This window comes from Cinclus cinclus, chromosome 34 (assembly GCF_963662255.1).
Source record: "Cinclus cinclus chromosome 34, bCinCin1.1, whole genome shotgun sequence".
NCBI classification, from domain to species: Eukaryota; Metazoa; Chordata; class Aves; order Passeriformes; family Cinclidae; genus Cinclus; species Cinclus cinclus.
The window spans coordinates 1,009,544-1,031,691 of record NC_085079.1 but is presented as its reverse complement, the minus strand read 5'-3'; the positions used below and the strand labels follow the sequence as shown (position 1 = coordinate 1,031,691).

The following is a 22,148-nucleotide window of genomic DNA, read 5'->3' as shown; positions in this document are numbered from 1 at the left end:
CCGTGATCTCCAGGTATCCTTGACCCTGTCTCCTCCCTCACTGCTCCCCCCACCATCTCCTGCTCACCTCAGCCATCTGACCACTCTTCTCACCACCACCTCCAGGTGTCATTGGCCATCTTTGCATTACCTCCACGATCTGTCACCTTGACCATCGCCTCCTGGCTGCCATCCCTATCCCCATGACCCCAACACCATGTCCATGTCCTTTCCAAGTCCCCAACTCCACGTCTGTCTTCTATCTTGTCCCTGCCCTCACTGCCATCTCCATCTCACCTCTGCTGTCCCCTCCACCATGGCTCGGCCACTTTGATCTCCTCCCTGCCCTCCCCCCACCTCCATCTTCTGCCCTCAGCCCTACCTTGCCCCACCCCTCGGCCCCATCCATCCCCGCCCACAGGAACACACCTGGCACTGTCGCCACCACAACCCTGACATTGTCACCACCTCATCCCTGGCACTGTCACCACCACACTGCCCCTCCACCCCCCCCCCCCCCCCCCCCACCCACCCATGGCGCACCACCCAGGTGTCCCCAACACCTCCCACCCGCTCATTTACTGTCCATAAAGGGAATTTCCCCTCCCCCACCCCAAACGGTCTGGGGACCCTCGGGGCAGCCAATCACAGCCGGGGGTCGGGCATTTGGGTGAGACGGGCCACACCCACCCCAGGTAAGAACCCGCCCGACCTCCCAATTCGGGCTTCAGTCGCCTCCAACTCTGGACAGGTCAGTGGGGCACCCCTCCCTCTCCTGGGAGTCTCGGGAAGGGGGGGAGGGGCGGGTGATGTGGCTACTCCAGACAGGACTTTGGACCCACCTGAGCTGGGGGAAAGGGGCAGGAGGGGACATAGGGATTCACATTTGATCTCCTTCCTGGACTCCCAAGACCACAATAACCTCCCAAATCCCCACTGCACCCAAAAATCTTCACCAAAATCCCCTTAGGGCCCCAATATCCCCTCTGGGACCCTCCTAGGGCCCCCAGCCTCCCCTCAGGACCTGTCCAAAATCCCCTTCCCCAAACCCAATAACCTCCCAGATGGCCCCTGGCTCTCCCCAGGACCCCAAGATCTCCTCCTGGACCCACCTGGGACCCTCAAAAGCCCTGAAGATCCCCCCTAAATCCTACTAAAGAGTCACCAGGACCCTTCACAAAATTCCTCCTAGGACCCCAACATACACCAAAACCCCTCAAGACTGCCCCAAATTTTCCCTTCAGCACCTCAGTAAGCCCCAAATCCCTTCTAGACCCAAGTGTCTCCCTGAAAATCCTTCCCAGATCCCAGTATCCCTCAAGGACCCTCCTGTGACCTCAGCCTCCCCAGAATCTCCTCAAAATTCCAAGTATCCCAATATTCCTCACACTCCCCATAGACCAACAAAAATTTCCACTTCAACTCCTCAAGAGCCTGAATTGGTGGAATTATGCCTTGGGCAACTGTAAATTTTGCTGTTTGCAGTAGGGGGAACGCCAACTTTGGGGCAGCAGAAATCGTTGAATCTGGGGATTCTGGGGGAAAGGACCCCGACTTTCGGGGGGGGGGGGGGAAGTGACAACATCTGAATTTTAAGTGAATGACTGGGGGGAGCCTCCATTTTACCCTGCTCCATAATGGAGCATCTCACTAGGGTTCCCCCTGACCCCCCACTTCCCCAGATGATTTTGGGGGTATGCCGGGCTGGAGCATTCACTAGCTGGTTGGTGGTCAAGACCTAAATATGGATGAGGCACTGGCAGTTGATGGGGTGACACTGTGCTGCTGGACAACTTGGCCCTGCATGTTGAGCCCCAAAATCAGATGAGGGCCAGTAATTGTGGGACTCCAACAGAATCAGGCCTTTCATCGGGATCATAGACCTGGGCTGGCCAGAACATGCCAGGCTTCACTGGAGACCTGTGAGAAGAAGAAAATATTGCAGGGTTAGGGCCAGGCTGAGCGAAGTGCCAGGTCCCTCCTGCACACTCCCACCTGCAGCGGCACCAGCTCAGCTGCACGGTGCAGAGCCTGCCGGCACACAGGGCTTCAAGGACACCCCGAGTCACCAGTGCCACGGGCACCCGACCACCACCTGCCAAACCATGCAATTCGGGACAGCTGAGAGCCCCTTCTGGCCACAAACCCCACGGCTCAGCCCAGAACCGCACCTGCCCCACGCGGCAACGGGGCAGATCCCAACCCGGGCCCCGCACTCCCCAAACCGCCCCCGAGTCCGGCCCGGCCACTCGGTGCCAGCCTTAGCAAAAGCTCCACTGCTGCACGGACGGACGGCGAGCTTGCCGGGCCTCAGAGTAATTCTAGAGCTAAAGCGGTGAGAGACATCAGCTCCGCTCAGATAATACATGCCAGCGCTCATCCCGGGCCCGGCAAGCGCCTCCTCCGGCCCGGCCCTCCCGGCCCAGAGCCGCTGTTCCCAGCGCGGGCCGCTCCCCGCGCCCGCAGCCGGGCCCCGCCGGCGCAGCCCTTGGCACGGCGCTGCAGCCGGCGCCGCTGCTGCCGGGCCAAAACCGCCCGGGCGGAGCCGCCCTGGCACGGCGCTTCCCGCGGCCCCGGCTCGGCGCTGCCCGTCCTGAGGGAGGCCTGCCCGTCCTCCCGCCCTGGGCCGCCTCGCCCGGCCCGGCCGCTCCGCCCTGGGCCGCGCCGTTCCGCCGCCGCCGCTCCCCAGCAGCGGCCCCTTTTCCACAGCCCCGGCACCGCCACCCGAGGGGGCTCCGTGCCCGGGGGGGGCTCCGTGCCCGAGGGGGCTCCGTGCCCGGGGGGGTTCCGTGCCCGGGGGGGGGGGGGGGGGGGGGGGGGGCTCCGTGCCCGTGGGGGGCTCCGTGCCCGGTGGGGCTCCGTGCCCATGGGGGGCTCCGTGCCCGCGGCTCACCGCCGTTCCCCGCAACGAGACGCCCCCCAGCTTTCCTCGGGACCCCCTCTTTCCCCACAGATCCCCCCTTTCCCCGGGCCCGTTCCTCACCACGCGGCCCCTACCACCGTCGCTTCCGCTCGAAGGGACATCGGCCCGCGCTGCGGCGGGAGGAGCCGCCGGCAGGATCCGCCTCCGTGCGCCCGCATTGGCCTGCATGGCCATCCGCACCGCCTCCATCACCTCCCATCCACCTCCCATCCACCTCCGGGCGGTCGTTCAGCGCCGTCCACCTCCCTCCTTTTTCCCCGTCCCCCTCCTTCCCCCTTTGGCTCCCTCCGTGCACATACCGTCCCCATTCATCCGTCTCCACCCGCCCAGGCGCCCTTTTCCCCATCCGCCTCCACTCTCGTGGCACCCTTCTCCACCCCAGCCGACTCCGTCCGCGCTGTCTCCTTTCCCATTCCCATCCCGATCGCTTTCGTCCCGAGGGGAAAATATCTTCACAAAGGACTCGGTGTGGAAACAATGGCTGTGCGCTTCTTCACTACTGTCATAGAAATGCGTGCTAGTGGCTTCTACATAGATCTTAATGTCTCTGTGAACATGCACCCGGGCAAGTTTGTTACAGGACCCAGGAAACTTGACCCAGACAATTTGAGCTCCTGAACTGGAGGGTAATAAGACAAAGGGGTCCACAAAAAATAGATTGCAGACGGTGTGAACTTCTGGTGGACCCGCAGAACCGAGACAGCCTGAACTTCTGAACTTCAGGGGAAAATGGTGACACAGGTTTAAGGGGGGATATGTGGTTCAGGAAGGTTGTACCTTCCTGGTGGCTCAGCTAGTGGCAAAAGGAAGAGGGCTACATGCCATGGAGTTGAGAATGAAAAGAGGCTGGGCCGCACCCTCCAAAACCCAGAGAGAGATCCCATGGGCAGATGGCCCAGTGGGCTCTCTCCCTTTATTTGAATAAAGTTGCAGGACTCTTCTGTCTCCTTCGTGGACTGAGAGGAATGACGGATTTGTCTTTACAAACAAGCTGTGGTTCTGCTGGTAGGTGAGACTAGCACTGAGACATAAAAGAAACAATTCTACTGATCCATGAACGGAGAATAAAAAAAGATATTTGCCTTTACAAACGAACTGTAGTTTGCTGATAAATAAAATTGGATATTGAATGATGAAAGAAGCAATGGGGGGTGGCAACCATGAATTCTATAAGAATTAAAAATTAAAAGGGAGGGTTGTACATTAGAGGGGAATCTCAGGTATCAGGCGTTCTGAGAAGTCTGTGCCTCACAAGTCTGTGCCTCTCACAGCTCACCTCAGCTCTTGTGGAAAGAGAGGGGGAAATTCAGCCAGGAAATTAGGGTAAAAAGGAGGACTGCATCCCTCAAAAATTGGAGGGATCCCAGGGAAATGCCCCATGGCCTCTCCCTTTATTCGAATAAAGTAGAAGGACTCCTCTGTCTCCTTTTTGGGCATGAACCTCTGGTGTTTGTGGGTCAATTTTCCTGACAGACATCGGCTTTTTGTAGTGCGGCTTTTCTGAACAGTCCCCATCCACTTCCATCCCCATGCCATCCTCCCCTGTCCATTCCCTCCAGCTCATCCCATGCTGGGACTGGCACATGGCAGTGGATCCAACCAGAGCTTCTGAGGAGTGCAGGATCAATTTTCCTGACAAACCTAAAACTTCCCTGACACAGGTCGAGGACGTTTCCCCTTGTTCTGTCCCTTGTTCTCTGGCAGCAGACCCCAATCACTTCCTGCACTCTCCGTCAGGGACTTGTGCAGAGCCAGAAGGTTCCTCCTGAGCCTCCTTTTTCTTAGGCTGAGCCCCCACCCCTCTCCCTCAGCCGCTCCTGGAGTGCAGCCCCTGCCCCAGCACCCCTCCTCTCTCCGGACGCGGCATTCCACTGATCCCAGGGTGAAAATCTAGCAGGATAAAGCCTGTGCGAGACCGCCATCAGTTGCTTTTCCCTGCTGGTTTGAGCCGAGAAGTGTCTGCCCAAGGCAGCGACCCGGGCCCGTTTCTGCCACATTAACCCGAACTCGCCGTGAGAAACCCGCGAGGGAGACCCGAACCCATCAAGAGGTAATTTCACACGGGCAAAGGTTAATGCCAGGGAGATCGAAGCAGCCTATTCTCTGTCATCCTGACAAAACGGGACAGAGGAGGGTGAGGGGCGCGGAAGAGACATCGGACGGCTCCGTTCGGTGGTACCGCTCCGTTCCGGGGGTACCGCTCCGTTCGGGGGGTACCGCTCCGTTCGGGGGTACCGTTCTGTTCGGGGGTACCGTTCTGTTCGGGGGGTACCGCTCCGTTCCGGGGGTACCGCTCCGTTCTTGGGGTACCGCTCCGTTCGGGGGGTACCGCTCCGTTCGGGGGTACCGTTCTGTTCGGGGGTACCGTTCTGTTCGGGGGGTACCGCTCCGTTCGGGGGTACCGCTCCGTTCTTGGGGTACCGCTCCGTTCGGGGGTACCGCTCCGTTCGGGGGTACCGCTCTGTTCGGGGGTACCGTTCTGATGGGGAGGTACCGCTCTGTTCGGGGTCACCGCCTTGTCCTAGGGGCGGGGGATGGTGCGACCTCCCCGTCCCGCCCCTCTCCGCCCCGTCCCGCAGCTCCGGTACCGCCACCGCGATGTCCGCGCTCAGCGCTGGCCGGGTGAGCGGGACACGGGGGGCACAGGGGACACGGGGGAATCAGGGGAGGAGGGACGGGGCTGGGGTCGTGCTGGGGCTGCCAACCTCAATCCCGGGGGTCTCGAATCGGGGTCGGTGCGCGCTGCCCCTCCCGCGCCGCTCCGTTCCTCCCCCCGGGGTCGGTGCCCGTCCCGTTGGAAATTGGGAACTTTCCTTTTATCGGGATCTATCGGTCTCCCTCCCTGGGAACTGCGTCGGCACTTCCAGGTCTCCCCGTCATTCATGAATTAGGGGAAAGGTGAAGGGCGCTGGCTCCGCCGTGTCCATCCGGTGTCCCTCCAGTGCCCCTCCGGTGTCCCCCGGTGGGAGTGGCCACCTGCCTCAAGTGTCACGGTGACAGCGGGAGCGGCGGGGGCAACTGTGCCCGAGGGCAGGGGATCTAATGGATGACATTCCTGGCACTGGGATTTGAGGTTCGGTGCGGTCAGAGCAGCTGAAAGGCACCAGGAGCTGGGTCTGAGCGTGGAGCGGACAGCGAGGCTGATGGAGTGAGCAGGTGCTTGCCCAAATCCTTGCGCAGAATCCCAGACTGGTTTGGGTGGGAAGGGACCTCAGAGACCACCGGTCCCACCTCACTGCCAACTTGGAGCAACTAGACCAGGTTGCTCCAAGTCTGATCCCACCTGTGTGGGAACACTCCCAGCAGTGGGGAACCCCCACTGCTCCAGTTCTCATCCCTGTGTGAGAACTTTGGTCTTTTGTCACTCTGTGTTTCCCCTGGGGAGATCCTCCTGCCCAACCCTGACCTTCAGCTGAGCAGGGGTGTTGGTGTCTCCAGAGTCACCTCAGTGATGTCCTTGACCTCTCCCCGAGACCAAACATCTCCAACACAAACTTGGCAGCTCCTTTGGGGAGTGTGTCACCTTCAGCCTTGTTGAGAATCCTGGGCTTTTCCTAGTTTTGTCTAAACGTTTTGGTGGAAATGCTGCATAGGACTGGATCATCCTTAGGAAAAACAAAAAAACAAAAAAACAAAAACCACAAAAAACAGCAAAACCAAAGCCCAAATAAATAAACTCCCCATGATTACAATACAGCTGTCTTTTTTTCTACCTCATCTTTTTGTCAGTTATATTTCAAACAATGTCTAAAACACCTGGGAGGGTTGTTTCCTGGTGTGGTGTTGTTTTGTTTTCCTTACACACCCGAGGCAGCAGTTTTAGTAAGAAAACTCAGGCAAAAAAAGGAAAAATGGGTGAGAAAGAACAGTTTTGCAACACTTGTGTCTTGTGAAATCCCCAACAGATAAAACTTCACCTTGTGGACACCATGGAATGCTGACTCAGCATTCCATGCTTGCTCCCAGCTCTCCCCACAGCTCACTTTTTGGCTTTACAGATATTTTCAGTGTTTTCTGACAATACCTTTTTTCCCTGTGTGCCACCCGTCACAGCCTGTGTCCCTTGCTGTGCTGTGGGACAGGCTCCTCATTCTGGTCTGGGATATTCCCTCATTCTCATGGTCCTTTCCTGCTGCAGCTGCTCCGGACACTGGTTTGGCCCAGCTGGAGGTCACACTCCAGCAAACCTGCCCAAAACGTGCACCTGAGCAAACCTGGGAACGGGTTCAGCTTCGGTGAGTGCACCAGGGCTGGGAAGGGAGGGAACAGGGAGGGACAAATGGCACAGCAGGGCAAAAAAAAACAAACAAAGGACCAAAATAAACAGACAAAAAAAACCCCCAAAACGCACCACAAACCCCAATGAAAAAACCAACCAAAAACCCCAAGCAACAGTACTACAGTTCAGGAGGAATTTCCAAGACAGATGTTTATTTGGAATAGATTTCTAATCTTTTTGTAAAAACTATTTGAAAACCAAAAGCCCTTTTTCTCTCCAGCTCAGGTCAGTGAGGGCAGTGGGTGATATTTCAGAGACTTCCTTCTTTTTCATTACTGTCTTGAGCTTTTTTATGAAAAAAAAAAAAAAGCCCTGTTGCCTTTTAAACCATTAGAATAACCATGAGCTGCGCCAGGTGAACATGGTAGGTCTAGGGATGTGACACAGAAATTTCTCCACACCTGAGCCATTACAGCAAATTTTCTGGGGCAACAGCAGATGCTGGCTTTGGTAAAAAACATTTTATTACCTGGCACTTTCTGCTCCATTTCCAGTAGTTTTTGAATAATTTTATAACTAATGCTTTTGTGGGTATTGCTCAGTGCTCAGAGGGGTTCAGAGGGAAGGAGGAAGTTGAGTTTCTTTATTTTGCCCTCTTTTTTTCAACAGAACTGACAGATGAACAGAAGGAATTCCAAGCTACTGCCCGGAAATTTGCTCTGGAGGAGATTATTCCTGTTGCTGCACAATATGACAGGACTGGGGAGGTAAACCCACCCCACAGGAGGAAAAAACAGATTTTTCTCTTAACCCAAAATTTGAAATTTTACCTGTGATAGACAACCATGATTTTCCTTGTTTCAGTATCCGGTGCCACTCATCAAACGGGCCTGGGAGCTTGGGCTGATGAATTCACACATCCCAGAGAGCTGCGGTGAGTACGATCCCTTTCCATCCCTAAACCAAAACAAAGAAAAGGCCTTGGAGGGGATTGCAGTGTGAAATTATGGATTGCATATAAAATTATCTGTAGCACCCTGGAGTAATCCCAAAGAGATCTGTGGGCAGGTTAGCACACATGGGTGTGACAAGGCTGGATGGGATCCGGTGAAGAATTAAATTCTGATGTAGTAATTTATGACCAGATTTTCTTCCATTATCCCCATTCTTATGATCCCCACATCAGGAATTCAAGGGTTTCCTTTGATCCTACCTCAGGATGTAGGGATTTAAGGGCTCATTCCTGAGGATCAGTTCCCAGTTTAACCAAGGCGCAGCGTAACCACAGATAAAAAATGTTAAATTTCAGATTCCATGTTTTACCAACCAAAGTGCAGTTGGGAAGTGACCAGAGCAGGCCCTGTTGGGTCTTTTTGACTGATGTGGTGTATTTGTTATCAAAAATTGAGTTTCTGCAGCAGAGCCTGAGAATCACGGGAAGGTTTGAGCAGCCTTTAAAAGTCCCTTTGTCTGACCACCAGCAGTGAAAGGGAGGGGCCAGATGGGTGCAAAACATTTGAAATTCAGAAATTAATTTCAAAAACCATCAGGTTTCATAGTGGGAAATCATGAGCACAGTTTGGCTGAATATCCATATATATCCTGGAAAAGGAGGTATTGATGAGGCTGATGGTGGCTGTGGAAAAGTTGAGGCTGGTGTGAAGAGCTGTGGGAGAAGGCCATGGAACCAAGTACTCAAATGAATTTCAAAATAGGAAAAGAGACGGTCACAGGAAAGGGAAGAAGTGATTCAAATTTCCTGGGTAAAGTGGTATCTGCTGCACTAATCCCTGCCTCTGGAAAGAGGGATTTGAGGGATATAATCAGAGCCCGTGTAGCCCTTTAAAGCAGTGACAAATCCTAGTGGCACCTTCTGGCCATTTTGTGCCACTTGTCCCACCTTGAGCACAAAATTAACCCTCGTGAGAAAGGTGAAGTGGGATTTTTAAATCATCTGATTTCAATGAAAAGAAAGAAAGTAACAAAAAATACCAGTCTGGAAGCACACTATTTCCCAAGGGAGAGCATCTGATGGAACTCGGTGCCCATGGGGGACGTTTGGGATAATAAATGCTTGCAAATCATTAATATTGTGCACTTGAGACCCCACTGAGTTGCTTCCTGTCCCCCTACAGGTGGGCTGGGGTTGGGCACCTTCGAGGCGTGTCTGATCACAGAGGAACTGGCATATGGATGCACTGGGGTGCAGACAGCCATCGAGGCCAATTCCCTGGGGGTGAGTCCTGCATCCATCTGGAACTGGGACTGGGGCCTTCAAACTGGGCTCTGGTTCTCCAGACTGGCCTCTGGGCCCTTCAGGTGATGGGTTAATGCTCTGCACATTCCCTTCCAGCAAATGCCAGTAATCATCGCTGGGAACGAGCGGCAGCAGAAAAAATACTTGGGCAGGATGACAGAGGAGCCCCTGATGTGTGTGAGTGTGGCCAGGGAATTGCATTGATTAATTAATTAATGATAGAGGAACCCCTGATGTGTTTTTGATCGGGGAATACCCATTACTTTAGTAACTAATTAATGACAGATGAACCTCACATGTTTGTGTGACCAGGATTGGTCATTGCCCACAATTCCACAATGATTTTCTGTTTTCCTGTCGAATTTTACCCTTTTCTGCCACAGAGATGGGGCGACTGAGAGGCATTTTAAAAAACATTTATTTCATTTTCAGTCTCATACGAAGGGTGAGACAATACAGATGACATAACAATCAGAAGCCAACTATTTCCTAATTACAATACATTGTAAGTGTTTCTTGGCCTAACAGCTTTTGTCACATCATGCTGTAGAATGCCTTAAAGCCAATCATCAAAAATCACCTCTCATGGGTTCTGTTACAACGCATCTTTCATAGTTCTATTTCTCCAAAGTATCTTGTCTTATTTGCAAGGCCATCCTTTGAAACTTTTTTCTAGCTCCATTTCTCTCTCAACAATATCTGTCCTATTCCATGGCATTTCTAAGTCAGCATTTCTTATCTCAGAGTTTGTACACAGATGTGTGAGCTTTCTGTCAGGCCCTGAGAACTTTCTAAAAATCCATTTCCCACTTTTTTTCCCAAACCTAGAATGTATATTCCTTGGGATATGGGGGTTGTTCTTCCAGGCTTACTGCGTGACAGAGCCAGGCGCGGGCTCGGATGTGGCCGGGATCAAAACACGGGCGGAGCGGAAAGGGGATGAATATGTGATCAATGGGCAGAAGATGTGGATCACCAATGGTGGCAAGGCCAACTGGTGCGTTTATTGTGGGCATACTGGTCTGTACTGGGGTTTTTTTAAGGGTGTGTGGCAAACCAGAGTGTTCCAGTGTGTCACTGTTGCCTGGAAAGGCTGATGTGGAACAGAGATTAGACAGAGAAAAAGGGATAAAAAGGTATTCACTGAAAGGATCCACCTTGGGCAGTGCAAGAGCCTGGCTGGGGCTACACTCCAATCAAATCCAAGATGGATCCCGGTCACGAGTTTTTACACTTTTATAAGTTTTGGTTCATCTACATATTAAGGTTAATTATTCAACCACAGCCCCAGGCTATAAAGTCTCAGCTCCCTGGCTTGTTCCCCTTCCCTCGCCATTGTTTCTGCTTTTTGGGTACCAGTTATCTTTGATTCTCTATCTAGAAAGGAACTGTTTTGTGTTACTACCCTGTGAAGAGGGCTTACTAACACCTAATATAAACTTTCAGAGTTGCACACTAAGCAGCAGAGATTCTGAAAAACATAAAAGCTAAAACCCAAGGCATCATCACCAGTTCAATGGGAAGAGGTACCAGCAGCCCCAGTGCTGTGGGTGCCCAAAGAGGGAACAGGCTGATGACATCAGAGCTCGATGATGTCACAGCTCCGGTTGGAATGCCGCTCCTTTGGGCTGAAACCCTTTGGGACAGGGAGTTACTCAGAGTCAAGTCCAAAATGCTCAAGATACCGAGCCCTGACCTGGCTCCCAGACAGGGATCAGCTGCTTCTGACTCAGCTGGGAACGCCTCCCACTCACAGGGAAAACAGAAAAACTCTGGGATTTAAGTGTCTGAAGGTAATGCATTTCCAAGGAGTCACAGAGCTTGGGCTGTGCTGCAGGGTCTGGGGAGGGCAGCACAGACCCTTCCTCAGTGCTTACACTCTCCCCACCCCACCCCAACACACAAGCTCTTCTCAGTTCAAGAAGAAGAACATTATACATTTGTTCATGAAAGTTGGGATTTCTCACTGTTTAATTTTTTGCCCGAGGCAGAACCATCACAGAGACTCTCCCAGCACATTCCTGACCCCACTAAATGGGATTTACAGCAATTGCTGACAAAAAAAAATCTCATTTACAAATGATACTGGGAAGAGTGAAATGGAAATACTTTCAGTTGTGAAGAAAAGGCCTTGCACACAATGCTGCATTCCCTGTACAATAACCCTTAGACATGTGCAGGGAACTGGCTTATTTTGGAGTATTTGGGAGGCTGAGTGGTATACTGAGACTTAGAACACATGGAAAAGGTGAAGAAGCTTTGCATTTTTACCTGAGGGAATTTCATTAAACCTTAATTTTGCAGGAAGAGGTGCCCAGACAGCACTGACATTACTCACACTCCTTCCACTTATTTTTTGTTGTTGTTGTTGTTGTTTTGGTTTGGTTTTGTTGTTTGGTTTTTTTGTTTGTTTGTTTGTTTGTTTTTTAAGAAGGGCCAATTAAAAAGTGCTGTTACCTCACCACTTGATTTCCTGTAGAGCACAGATATGGACAAAACCACTCAGTATTTTTACCATGAAGTGTCTGGTTGTTGGGGATGAGTTGATCCTCCATCTCTGTCCTCACCAGGTACTTCCTGCTTGCCCGCACTGATCCTGATCCCCAGGCTCCAGCCAGCAAAGCCTTCACAGGCTTCATCGTGGAAGCTGACAGCCCTGGCATCCAGATTGGCAGGAAGGTAATCTTCAGGAATTTTTTGCTCCTTCCTGAACCAATAAATGATGGATTGCCATGAAAGGAAAATGGCTGAACCTTGTCAGGGCTCATAGACAGGGATATTGGAATTCTTACAGTGCCTAGAAACTGTTCATAAGGCACATTTAATAATTATATTTGCATACATATATATTTATGAAATTATATGTGAGATAATATATTTATATAAATACTATTTTATAATATTTAATAATATATAATTATATATTTAATTATACATAAAATTGTATATGCTATATATAATTACATCTATATTACACTACAATATATATTATAATAATAAATATAATTAGATTTAATGACAATAGAATTATAATTCTGTGAGTTCAGATAAAGAATTACTCAGAAGGGCCTAAAGCAGATAATTTTTCCCAGCTGCAAAAGAACGTTTGAGAACATGGAATTGCCAAGGATGTCTGGGGAGGGAAGGTGTTGGCAGAAATTTCCCCAAAACCACTTGGTTTGCTGCAATTTCAGCTGCTACTGCCCAAGTAAGGCACCATGGAGGCCCTGGTTTTCTCTCTCTTTGCTTACATTTGGAACCTGAAAACCTGATTTATTTATGAATTTGTATTTTGGCAGCACAGCTGAGTCTCACAGCTGCTGCAAGTGGGTTCTTGACTGTTTTCTCTCCCATGTGAGAGGACAGAATTGAATTATATGTAGAATTGAATCTTCCAGATGATAAATTGAACCAGAAACATCCTGAGGAGGTATTCCAGCCCTAGAATTGATCTGTCACGTGGAGGCAGTGACCTGCTCAGGTGTGACAGGTCAGGGACTTACTGGGCTGGGGAGGCCAAACTGGTATTCCTTGTCTCTCTGGGTTTTAGCTAAAACTGAAGTGTTTTGTTTTTTTTTTTTAATGTAGAAAAGCTTCCTTTATTCTTTAAGCGAACAAAAGGCTGGAATTGGTTGTACCTGGGAAGAATCTGACTCAGTGGGATCTCCCTTTCCCAGGAGCTGAACATGGGCCAGCGCTGCTCGGACACGCGCGGGATCGTCTTTGAGGATGTGCGAGTCCCCAAGGAGAACGTGCTGATCGCCGAGGGCGCCGGCTTCAAGATCGCCATGGGCGCCTTCGACAAGACCAGGCCTCCAGTGAGTACCAGGAATAGGCTGTTGACAGAACAAAACAGGAATTTCTCCTGCTCATCCCGCACTGTGCCCGCCCAGGTGGCAGCAGGGGCCGTGGGGCTGGCGAGGAGAGCGCTGGACGAGGCCACGAGGTACGCACTGGAGAGGAAAACCTTCGGGAAACCCATTGTGGAGGTGAGTTTAGAGTTACCCATGGGAGAGTGTCTTGGTTTGAAAGACAGGTGTCTGCTAAGAAAGGCAGGAGCCTCTCTTTGAAATGGAGAATGTAAACCCTCTCTTTCCATATTACTATAATTTTGAAATTAAGGGGCTCTCTGGCAAAATTACAGGAATAGGAATAACAGTTCTTTACTAGGAAAAATTAAAATAGGAGTATAATGATATTAAAAGCAAACCCAAAACGCTGACAGAGTCAGAATCCAAGCTGACACCCCATCAGTCACTCAGGGTGTTGGCAGCAGTCCCATTAAATGGTGGCTGCATCCTCCTGCAGTGACAGATGTGGTTCATTTGGAGCAGTGCTCCTGTAGAAGGTGCAGTTTCCCTCCAAAGGTTCAGTGATGATATGGAAAGGTCCAGTTTTCCTCTGGAATCCAGTGAGAAAAGGCTGCTGTGGTGTTCCAAATCTCAGTTTTTATCTAGGTAGGAAATGTTTGGCTCCTCCCCCTGGCTGGAGCATCTCTCGATGGGATGATGGAATTTTCTCAGCCATGCAGTGGGACTCAATGGCTCATTAACAGGAGATACTCCCTGGAGGAAGGATGGGTTGTGGGAAAGATAAAGAACACTGCCCCACCTGGTTTGAACTGATGGTGATAGAATCCCTACTTTTGGTCACATCCTGTATTGCAACCTAAGACGGAGAGTCTGATCCAACACAGATCCCAGTTCCACAGAACTCCTTCAACGCAACTTCCCAAGTGCACTGAATTTGCAAATTAAGAAATGAAGATGAAATTATATATTAGGGAAGATTTATTCCCAGAAAGGCCTGGCTCTGGTGGAGTCCCCATCCTTGTGGCACTTGGGGACACAGTTTAGTGATGATCATGTTGGTGCCAGGGTGAGGCTTGTCCTTGATGATCTTGTCCAAGCCCAATGATTCCATGACCCCAAGCAGAACGCTCCTTCCCCTATGGTGTCGCAGCGCACTGTGGCTCACCTGATGTTATCTCCACTCTCCCAGCACCAGGCCGTGGCATTCCTGCTGGCTGAGATGGCCATGAAGGTGGAGCTGGCCCGGCTGGGCTACCAGCGTGCGGCCTGGGAGGTGGACGCTGGCCGCCGCAACACCTTCTACGCCTCCATTGCCAAGGCCTTCGCCGGTGACGTCGCCAACCAGGTGGCCACTGATGCTGTACAGATCTTTGGGGGCAATGGCTTCAACACAGAGTATCCTGTGGAGAAGCTCATGAGGGATGCTAAAATCTATCAGGTGAGCAGGACCGGGTGAAGGGTCTCCATGGCAATGCAGGCAGTCAATACAAACTAATTAATTGCTGGTTAATTGCAATCAGGATGGACACAGCCTAAAAAGATTTGGAGACTGAAAGGGATTAAATCAGCGAAGTTCTCAGCTTTCTACTCACTGGGGAAGTGGTTTGGCTGAGATGTCACCAGCACTGAGGCCCACAGATTAATTAATTAGCATTAAGTACCCTCTGTGTGCTGCAGAAACAGCCATGGGGCACAGTCCATGGTGATTCAATTCTTCAGATATTTATCTATTGGTTTATTTTCCAAAATAACAAAACACAGTCATATTTCCTCATTTTCAGCCCACGGATGCCCCTAATCCACAGGGCTTTTTCTGCAGTGTTATTGCCAAGAAATTATTACATGCCAGAATTCCTCTGCTGGTTCAAGTTTGTTATTCATCAGGAATGAATTAATTTCATTAGGAAATCCAGCGACCTTCACCTTTCCCCTATTTCCAACTTTGACCATGACTGGCTGGAACTGATCCAAACTGGTCTCGGGGAACACATATGGACCCTGACCTGTCAGCAAGTGACCACAGTTGCTGAGATTCCAGGTGGCTGACATTCCTTTTACAGCTGACTTTAAGATTCCAACTGTTCTCACCAGCCAGGAATTTTTCCCCAAGGACAGAAAGCAGAAGTTTGGAATTGAAAAGTTCTCAGTCCTGATTTCAGTCCTGCCAGTGAGGAACTGAACAAACTGTGAGACTTTGTCAGAATTGGGCTCTTTTCCTGTTTTGGGTTTTGTTTTGCACCAAGATCCTCCCTCACACAGCTCCATCGTCAGTGCATAGCTAGGCATACTGAGGTTTTGAAATTGTTCAGATTACTCTGATTTAGTGTGAAATTTTTGGGTGGTTTTGCCTGTTCCACTCTATCTCTGCAAGAACCTGGAAAAGGGGTTGGATCTTACAATTCCAGAAGCTTTACTTGGAGAAGCTTCGTGCAGTTTGGGGAATATTATCCTGATTTTGTGACTGCAGAGAAAGTGGATTTACAGGTATGGGAATGATTTGCCAAAGCAACTTCAGGCAGGATTGGGAGCTGAAACACTGAAATCCCCAAATTCTGCTGTCCTGGAGCCACCCTGGGCTCTACCTAGAGGACCTGTGTATCTCTCCTGTGCTGAGCACACCCAGGTGTTTGGGTACCTCGGGAATCCCTGGATCCTTGCTGCACTGAACACACACCTGTATGTGCTTATAGCCTCTTGCAGGTCATTGTCACACTAATTTTTCCAAGTTTTCCCTCTTCCTGCCCCTTGCTTGGTGCAGGGAGGGGTCACAAGTGTGCAGACTCAGGTCAAACACCTTTCCCAGATGCTGGCTCACCTGTCTCTGGTTTTCCCTGCAGATCTATGAGGGCACAGCACAGATCCAGCGAGTGATCATTGCCCGTGAGCACCTGGGCAGGTACAAGGCCTGAGGGATGCAGCAGCTCCAGGCCTGGTATTCCAGTGAAAGGGATTGTGATGCAGTTCTCCATTAGAAAAACATGGGAAAACCCCTTTTCTATCAAACTCCTGTTTTGTGCCTGATCCAGCGCAGGCTCTGGGACCCCATCCATCCCCATAGCCCATCCCACTGACTGATCATCCCAAACATCCCTAAATCCCACAGGGATCATATCGCTCTTCCCAAATCTCCCTTTGGCTTTCAGCAGCAAAGGAGATAAAACCCTTCCCCAACAAAGCTGGATGAGCAAAGAGTGAAACAAATTGTAATTTTTTAGAATTTATTTTTGCCAGTGAAAACAAAAATCCACCACTTCCCAGGGGTTGGACTTGGGGCGTTTCCATGTTTTTAATGGCACTGATTTGCTTCCTTTGTTTATTCCTGGGGCTTGGGTAATGGCAACTGGATCAACCTTGGGGAACTTAGAAAACCTGAATTTTCCTCCTATGGAAGGGCCCAGCTGGCTCTGGCACTTTGGCTTCAGGGCCCCAGTTCCCAGGATCCATAGGAAACACTAGACTGGGAGCCTTTCAACAGTCACATACAAAGAAAAACTAAAGTAAATCCATGTTTCTCCTGCCTCGAGCCAGATTTCTTTTTTATGGGTGAGTCGTAATGCTGGTGTCTTACAGGTGCTGCATATGTCCGGGGAGGAAAAGAGAAGGATGGGGCATTGGGAACGTGAATTCACTGATCCTGTGGAAAAGTGTGCAGGAAATGGGCTGGGTTTGGGCATTGCAGTGTGGGCTGAGCTGGGTCTTGCCCTGATGCGCTGATATGGGCCAGGAACGAGACTTGTGCAGTGCAGAGGATTTCCCTGGAAAAGGCTGGACTGGAGTCACTGCCAGGTCCCAAGAAATGCTGTTGGTGTGGATGGGGCAGGAGAGGCTGATGCTGCACTCCTCAGAAGCTCTGGTTGGATCCACTGCCATGTGCCAGTCCCAGCATGGGATGAGCTGGAGGGAATGGACAGGGGAGGATGGCATGGGGATGGAAGTGGATGGGGACTGTTCAGAAAAGCCGCACTACAAAAAGCCGATGTCTGTCAGGAAAATTGACCCACAAACACCAGAGGTTCATGCCCAAAAAGGAGACAGAGGAGTCCTTCTACTTTATTTGAATAAAGGGAGAGGCCATGGGGCATTTCCCTGGGATCCCTCCAATTTTTGAGGGATGCAGTCTCCTTTTTACCCTAATTTCCTGGCTGAATTTCCCCCTCTCTTTCCACAAGAGCTGAGGTGAGCTGTGAGAGGCACAGACTTGTGAGGCACAGACTTCTCAGAACGCCTGATACCTGAGATTCCCCTCTAATGTACAACCCTCCCTTTTAATTTTTAATTCTTATAGAATTCATGGTTGCCACCCCCCATTGCTTCTTTCATCATTCAATATCCAATTTTATTTATCAGCAAACTACAGTTCGTTTGTAAAGGCAAATATCTTTTTTTATTCTCCGTTCATGGATCAGTAGAATTGTTTCTTTTATGTCTCAGTGCTAGTCTCACCTACCAGCAGAACCACAGCTTGTTTGTAAAGACAAATCCGTCATTCCTCTCAGTCCACGAAGGAGACAGAAGAGTCCTGCAACTTTATTCAAATAAAGGGAGAGAGCCCACTGGGCCATCTGCCCATGGGATCTCTCTCTGGGTTTTGGAGGGTGCGGCCCAGCCTCTTTTCATTCTCAACTCCATGGCATGTAGCCCTCTTCCTTTTGCCACTAGCTGAGCCACCAGGAAGGTACAACCTTCCTGAACCACATATCCCCCCTTAAACCTGTGTCACCATTTTCCCCTGAAGTTCAGAAGTTCAGGCTGTCTCGGTTCTGCGGGTCCACCAGAAGTTCACACCGTCTGCAATCTATTTTTTGTGGACCCCTTTGTCTTATTACCCTCCAGTTCAGGAGCTCAAATTGTCTGGGTCAAGTTTCCTGGGTCCTGTAACAAACTTGCCCGGGTGCATGTTCACAGAGACATTAAGATCTATGTAGAAGCCACTAGCACGCATTTCTATGACAGTAGTGAAGAAGCGCACAGCCATTGTTTCCACACCGAGTCCTTTGTGAAGATATTTTCCCCTCGGGACGAAAGCGATCGGGATGGGAATGGGAAAGGAGACAGCGCGGACGGAGTCGGCTGGGGTGGAGAAGGGTGCCACGAGAGTGGAGGCGGATGGGGAAAAGGGCGCCTGGGCGGGTGGAGACGGATGAATGGGGACGGTATGTGCACGGAGGGAGCCAAAGGGGGAAGGAGGGGGACGGGGAAAAAGGAGGGAGGTGGACGGCGCTGAACGACCGCCCGGAGGTGGATGGGAGGTGGATGGGAGGTGATGGAGGCGGTGCGGATGGCCATGCAGGCCAATGCGGGCGCACGGAGGCGGATCCTGCCGGCGGCTCCTCCCGCCGCAGCGCGGGCCGATGTCCCTTCGAGCGGAAGCGACGGTGGTAGGGGCCGCGTGGTGAGGAACGGGCCCGGGGAAAGGGGGGATCTGTGGGGAAAGAGGGGGTCCCGAGGAAAGCTGGGGGGCGTCTCGTTGCGGGGAACGGCGGTGAGCCGCGGGCACGGAGCCCCCCATGGGCACGGAGCCCCACCGGGCACGGAGCCCCCCACGGGCACGGAGCCCCCCCCCCCCCCCCCCCCCCCCCCGGGCACGGAACCCCCCCGGGCACGGAGCCCCCTCGGGCACGGAGCCCCCCCCGGGCACGGAGCCCCCTCGGGTGGCGGTGCCGGGGCTGTGGAAAAGGGGCCGCTGCTGGGGAGCGGCGGCGGCGGAACGGCGCGGCCCAGGGCGGAGCGGCCGGGCCGGGCGAGGCGGCCCAGGGCGGGAGGACGGGCAGGCCTCCCTCAGGACGGGCAGCGCCGAGCCGGGGCCGCGGGAAGCGCCGTGCCAGGGCGGCTCCGCCCGGGCGGTTTTGGCCCGGCAGCAGCGGCGCCGGCTGCAGCGCCGTGCCAAGGGCTGCGCCGGCGGGGCCCGGCTGCGGGCGCGGGGAGCGGCCCGCGCTGGGAACAGCGGCTCTGGGCCGGGAGGGCCGGGCCGGAGGAGGCGCTTGCCGGGCCCGGGATGAGCGCTGGCATGTATTATCTGAGCGGAGCTGATGTCTCTCACCGCTTTAGCTCTAGAATTACTCTGAGGCCCGGCAAGCTCGCCGTCCGTCCGTGCAGCAGTGGAGCTTTTGCTAAGGCTGGCACCGAGTGGCCGGGCCGGACTCGGGGGCGGTTTGGGGAGTGCGGGGCCCGGGTTGGGATCTGCCCCGTTGCCGCGTGGGGCAGGTGCGGTTCTGGGCTGAGCCGTGGGGTTTGTGGCCAGAAGGGGCTCTCAGCTGTCCCGAATTGCATGGTTTGGCAGGTGGTGGTCGGGTGCCCGTGGCACTGGTGACTCGGGGTGTCCTTGAAGCCCTGTGTGCCGGCAGGCTCTGCACCGTGCAGCTGAGCTGGTGCCGCTGCAGGTGGGAGTGTGCAGGAGGGACCTGGCACTTCGCTCAGCCTGGCCCTAACCCTGCAATATTTTCTTCTTCTCACAGGTCTCCAGTGAAGCCTGGCATGTTCTGGCCAGCCCAGATCTATGATCCTGCATTATGGAGTGGCTCCAGAGCTGCAGGTCCCTGTGGGACAGGTGAGGTTTGTGGTGATCCAGGTGCTGGTGATTTCCCGGGGCTCCCGGGCTCCCAGGACTTTGGGTGTGCAGTCAGATCTGCAGCCCTTGGGAAGGCTCCCTGGGGCTGTCCTGGGGTCCTGTCAGTTCCCTAGCGAGAAATTTATGGAGAGGGAAAGGAAGGGGGCTACAACCTCTTGTTAGTCTGGGTCCTTTTGTATCTGAAGTCCAGATTTTACTTTTGGTGCTCTATTTTCTGCAGCAATTTAAACATTCTGTTGTTTTTATTAAAACTATTTTTTGTTTCATTTTTGCATCCTGGGAGACACAATTATCATCGTGTGGGGAGAAGAGCAAGCTCAGGAAGAAGAAGGATGGGGGAAAGGTGCTTTTAAGACTTGTTTTACTTCTCAGTATTCTCTGACTTTTTTGGCAGTAACTTCACATATTTTTCCCAAGCCTGTTTTTCCAGTGATCAGTGAGAGACTTCTCCCATTCTTATCTCAAGGCATAAGCCTTTCCTTAGATTTTCTCTCCCTGTTCAGCTCTGCACAGTATCTGTCATCCAGCCAGCATCAGCTCACAAGATGGATTCTGTGACACTTTGTGGTGGTGTGGTTTTCTATCTCTTGAGATAGTTGTGTGCAACTACAAGGAGGCAAAATAGGGGATCTTGAGTCCCTAGATTCAAAATAGTCTCATTTCCATGTGGGTGTGATCCTGCTAACAGAGGTACCATACGTTTCCTCTGTTCCTGGGAGCAGTGGATCCTTTCAGAGGTGCTGACACCACCAGGCAGGACCCCCATGAACCCTTCCCAACATTCATCCAGCTTCCTGCATGGAGCAGCTTTGCCTGGAAGGGCTGAGGCTCTGGGTGTGGCTGGGGTTGAGGAGACCAGCCCTGAGCCCTGGCCATGCTGTGCTGGTGAATGCACAGCTGCAACATGAAGCTACCCACCAGCAGCTCCCAGAGGCAGATCTGCCCATCTCCAGTGCAGCCTTTCTGTCCAGAATTCCCCTGGAGCTGACCCCAGCCTCAACCCTGACATTTCCAGGTGTCACTCATGACTCCTGTCAAACACCTTGGCTCAACGGGGCTGCACTGATCCCTCTTCCTGGGGCACCAGCACCCCGGGATCAGGGAGAACGGCCAGGGGGGAGCACAGCGGGGGCACGGGCCATGGCAGCAGCTGCGGACCGGCATCTCCAGTCTCTGCAGGTGCACTGGGGAGCACTGGGCACTGGTGGCACTGGGACACCAGGGCTGGCCCTGGGGCAGTGCTGGGGTGGTGGCGCTGCCCGGCTCCAGCCCATTGCTGACCCTGCAGCCCCAGACTGCTCCAGGCCCCCAGGGGAAGATCCCTGCCAGAGCCCCTGGCACAGCCACGACCACCGTGTCCTGCTGGATCAGCCCAATCCCGCTCTGCCGTGCTGGCCCGGCCATCGGCTCCCAGGGGCTCTGTGCCCAGCAGGGCTGTGGCTCCGGACTGGGCTGGCACCGGGACACAGCTCCCGCAGCACCCCCGGCCCCAGGGATGGCCCTGTCCTGTCCTGCCCTCATCCCAAGCTGGGTTTGACCCTCAGGCTGGGCCCAGGTTGGAGCCCTGTTCAGGATCCCTCCTGGAGCAGGAATCCCTCAGGACATAGGGTCCCCACAAGGGCTGGGCACAGGTGTGACTGTGATTGCCTGTGACCTGTGCAAGCACCTTTTTGTGCAGATCCCATCCCTGCCTCTGGAGCAGTTCTGGTGGTACCCCAGGCCAGGCACTCCAGTGAGATGTAGCTGCTCATGGAGCCCCAGCTGCTGAAATGTTTCCTGATACTACAGGAGTTGAGGGCATGTCTCTATCATGGAATAAAGGACCCCAGGAATCCTGAGGTGCTGGAAGGGATCTGTGACCCAGGGACAGAAGGTGGTTGTGCAGGGACTGGACCCCCACACCTGAGTTCCCACTCCAGGTCAGGAGCTGAGTGATCTTGAGATGATCATGAGATGACCATGACCATGAAATGAACAACAGTGACAAGGAGATGGCCACAACACAAACATGAGATACCTGAGACAATGAGATGACCACAACATGACCAAGACCAGGAGACAACCGCAACAGGACTATGCCACGACCACGACCCAAATCCATCTCTTGAGTCTGGGAAGGACAGCCAGGGTGTCCTGTTTACCTGAGTCCATGACCTCTGTTTTTGGCTTCACTGGATGATTCATTACATCCCTGCCCACACGTTCATGTTTCCCAGGCTGGGAACAATCTCAGCATCTCCAGGGCCAATAAGGGTTTGGGTCCAGCACTCTAAGCGACACTGGGACCAGGACCGCAAGGACCATTCGGAGCCACCCTGCCCCTAGTTGACCCTGGAATGACCTTGACCTCAGCCTGACTCTCTGCTCTGTCCCACCCCGGTTCACCACAG

At 52.8% G+C, this 22,148-nt stretch overlaps 1 protein-coding gene and 2 non-coding genes across 3 annotated transcripts; 2 read left to right on the top strand and 1 right to left on the bottom strand.

Moving 5' to 3' along the window:
- Window positions 1-2,283: 2,283 nt before the first annotated feature.
- On the bottom strand, window positions 2,284-2,367 carry LOC134055774 (small nucleolar RNA SNORD45). The gene has a single exon (XR_009934109.1). It is a non-coding gene; the product is annotated as a small nucleolar RNA SNORD45 (small nucleolar RNA).
- A 3,678-nt stretch (window positions 2,368-6,045) lies between these two features.
- On the top strand, window positions 6,046-16,099 carry LOC134055734 (medium-chain specific acyl-CoA dehydrogenase, mitochondrial-like). Its single transcript, XM_062512175.1, has 12 exons — window positions 6,046-6,050; window positions 6,956-7,137; window positions 7,791-7,888; window positions 7,986-8,055; window positions 9,257-9,357; window positions 9,475-9,555; window positions 10,245-10,375; window positions 11,949-12,057; window positions 13,056-13,196; window positions 13,272-13,367; window positions 14,380-14,628; window positions 16,028-16,099. The coding sequence occupies exons 1-12, from the start codon at window positions 6,046-6,048 to the stop codon at window positions 16,097-16,099; spliced, it is 1,335 nt and encodes a 444-aa protein (XP_062368159.1).
- A 3,078-nt stretch (window positions 16,100-19,177) lies between these two features.
- On the top strand, window positions 19,178-19,261 carry LOC134055773 (small nucleolar RNA SNORD45). Its single transcript, XR_009934108.1, has one exon. It is a non-coding gene; the product is annotated as a small nucleolar RNA SNORD45 (small nucleolar RNA).
- The last annotated feature ends 2,887 nt before the right edge of the window (window positions 19,262-22,148 follow it).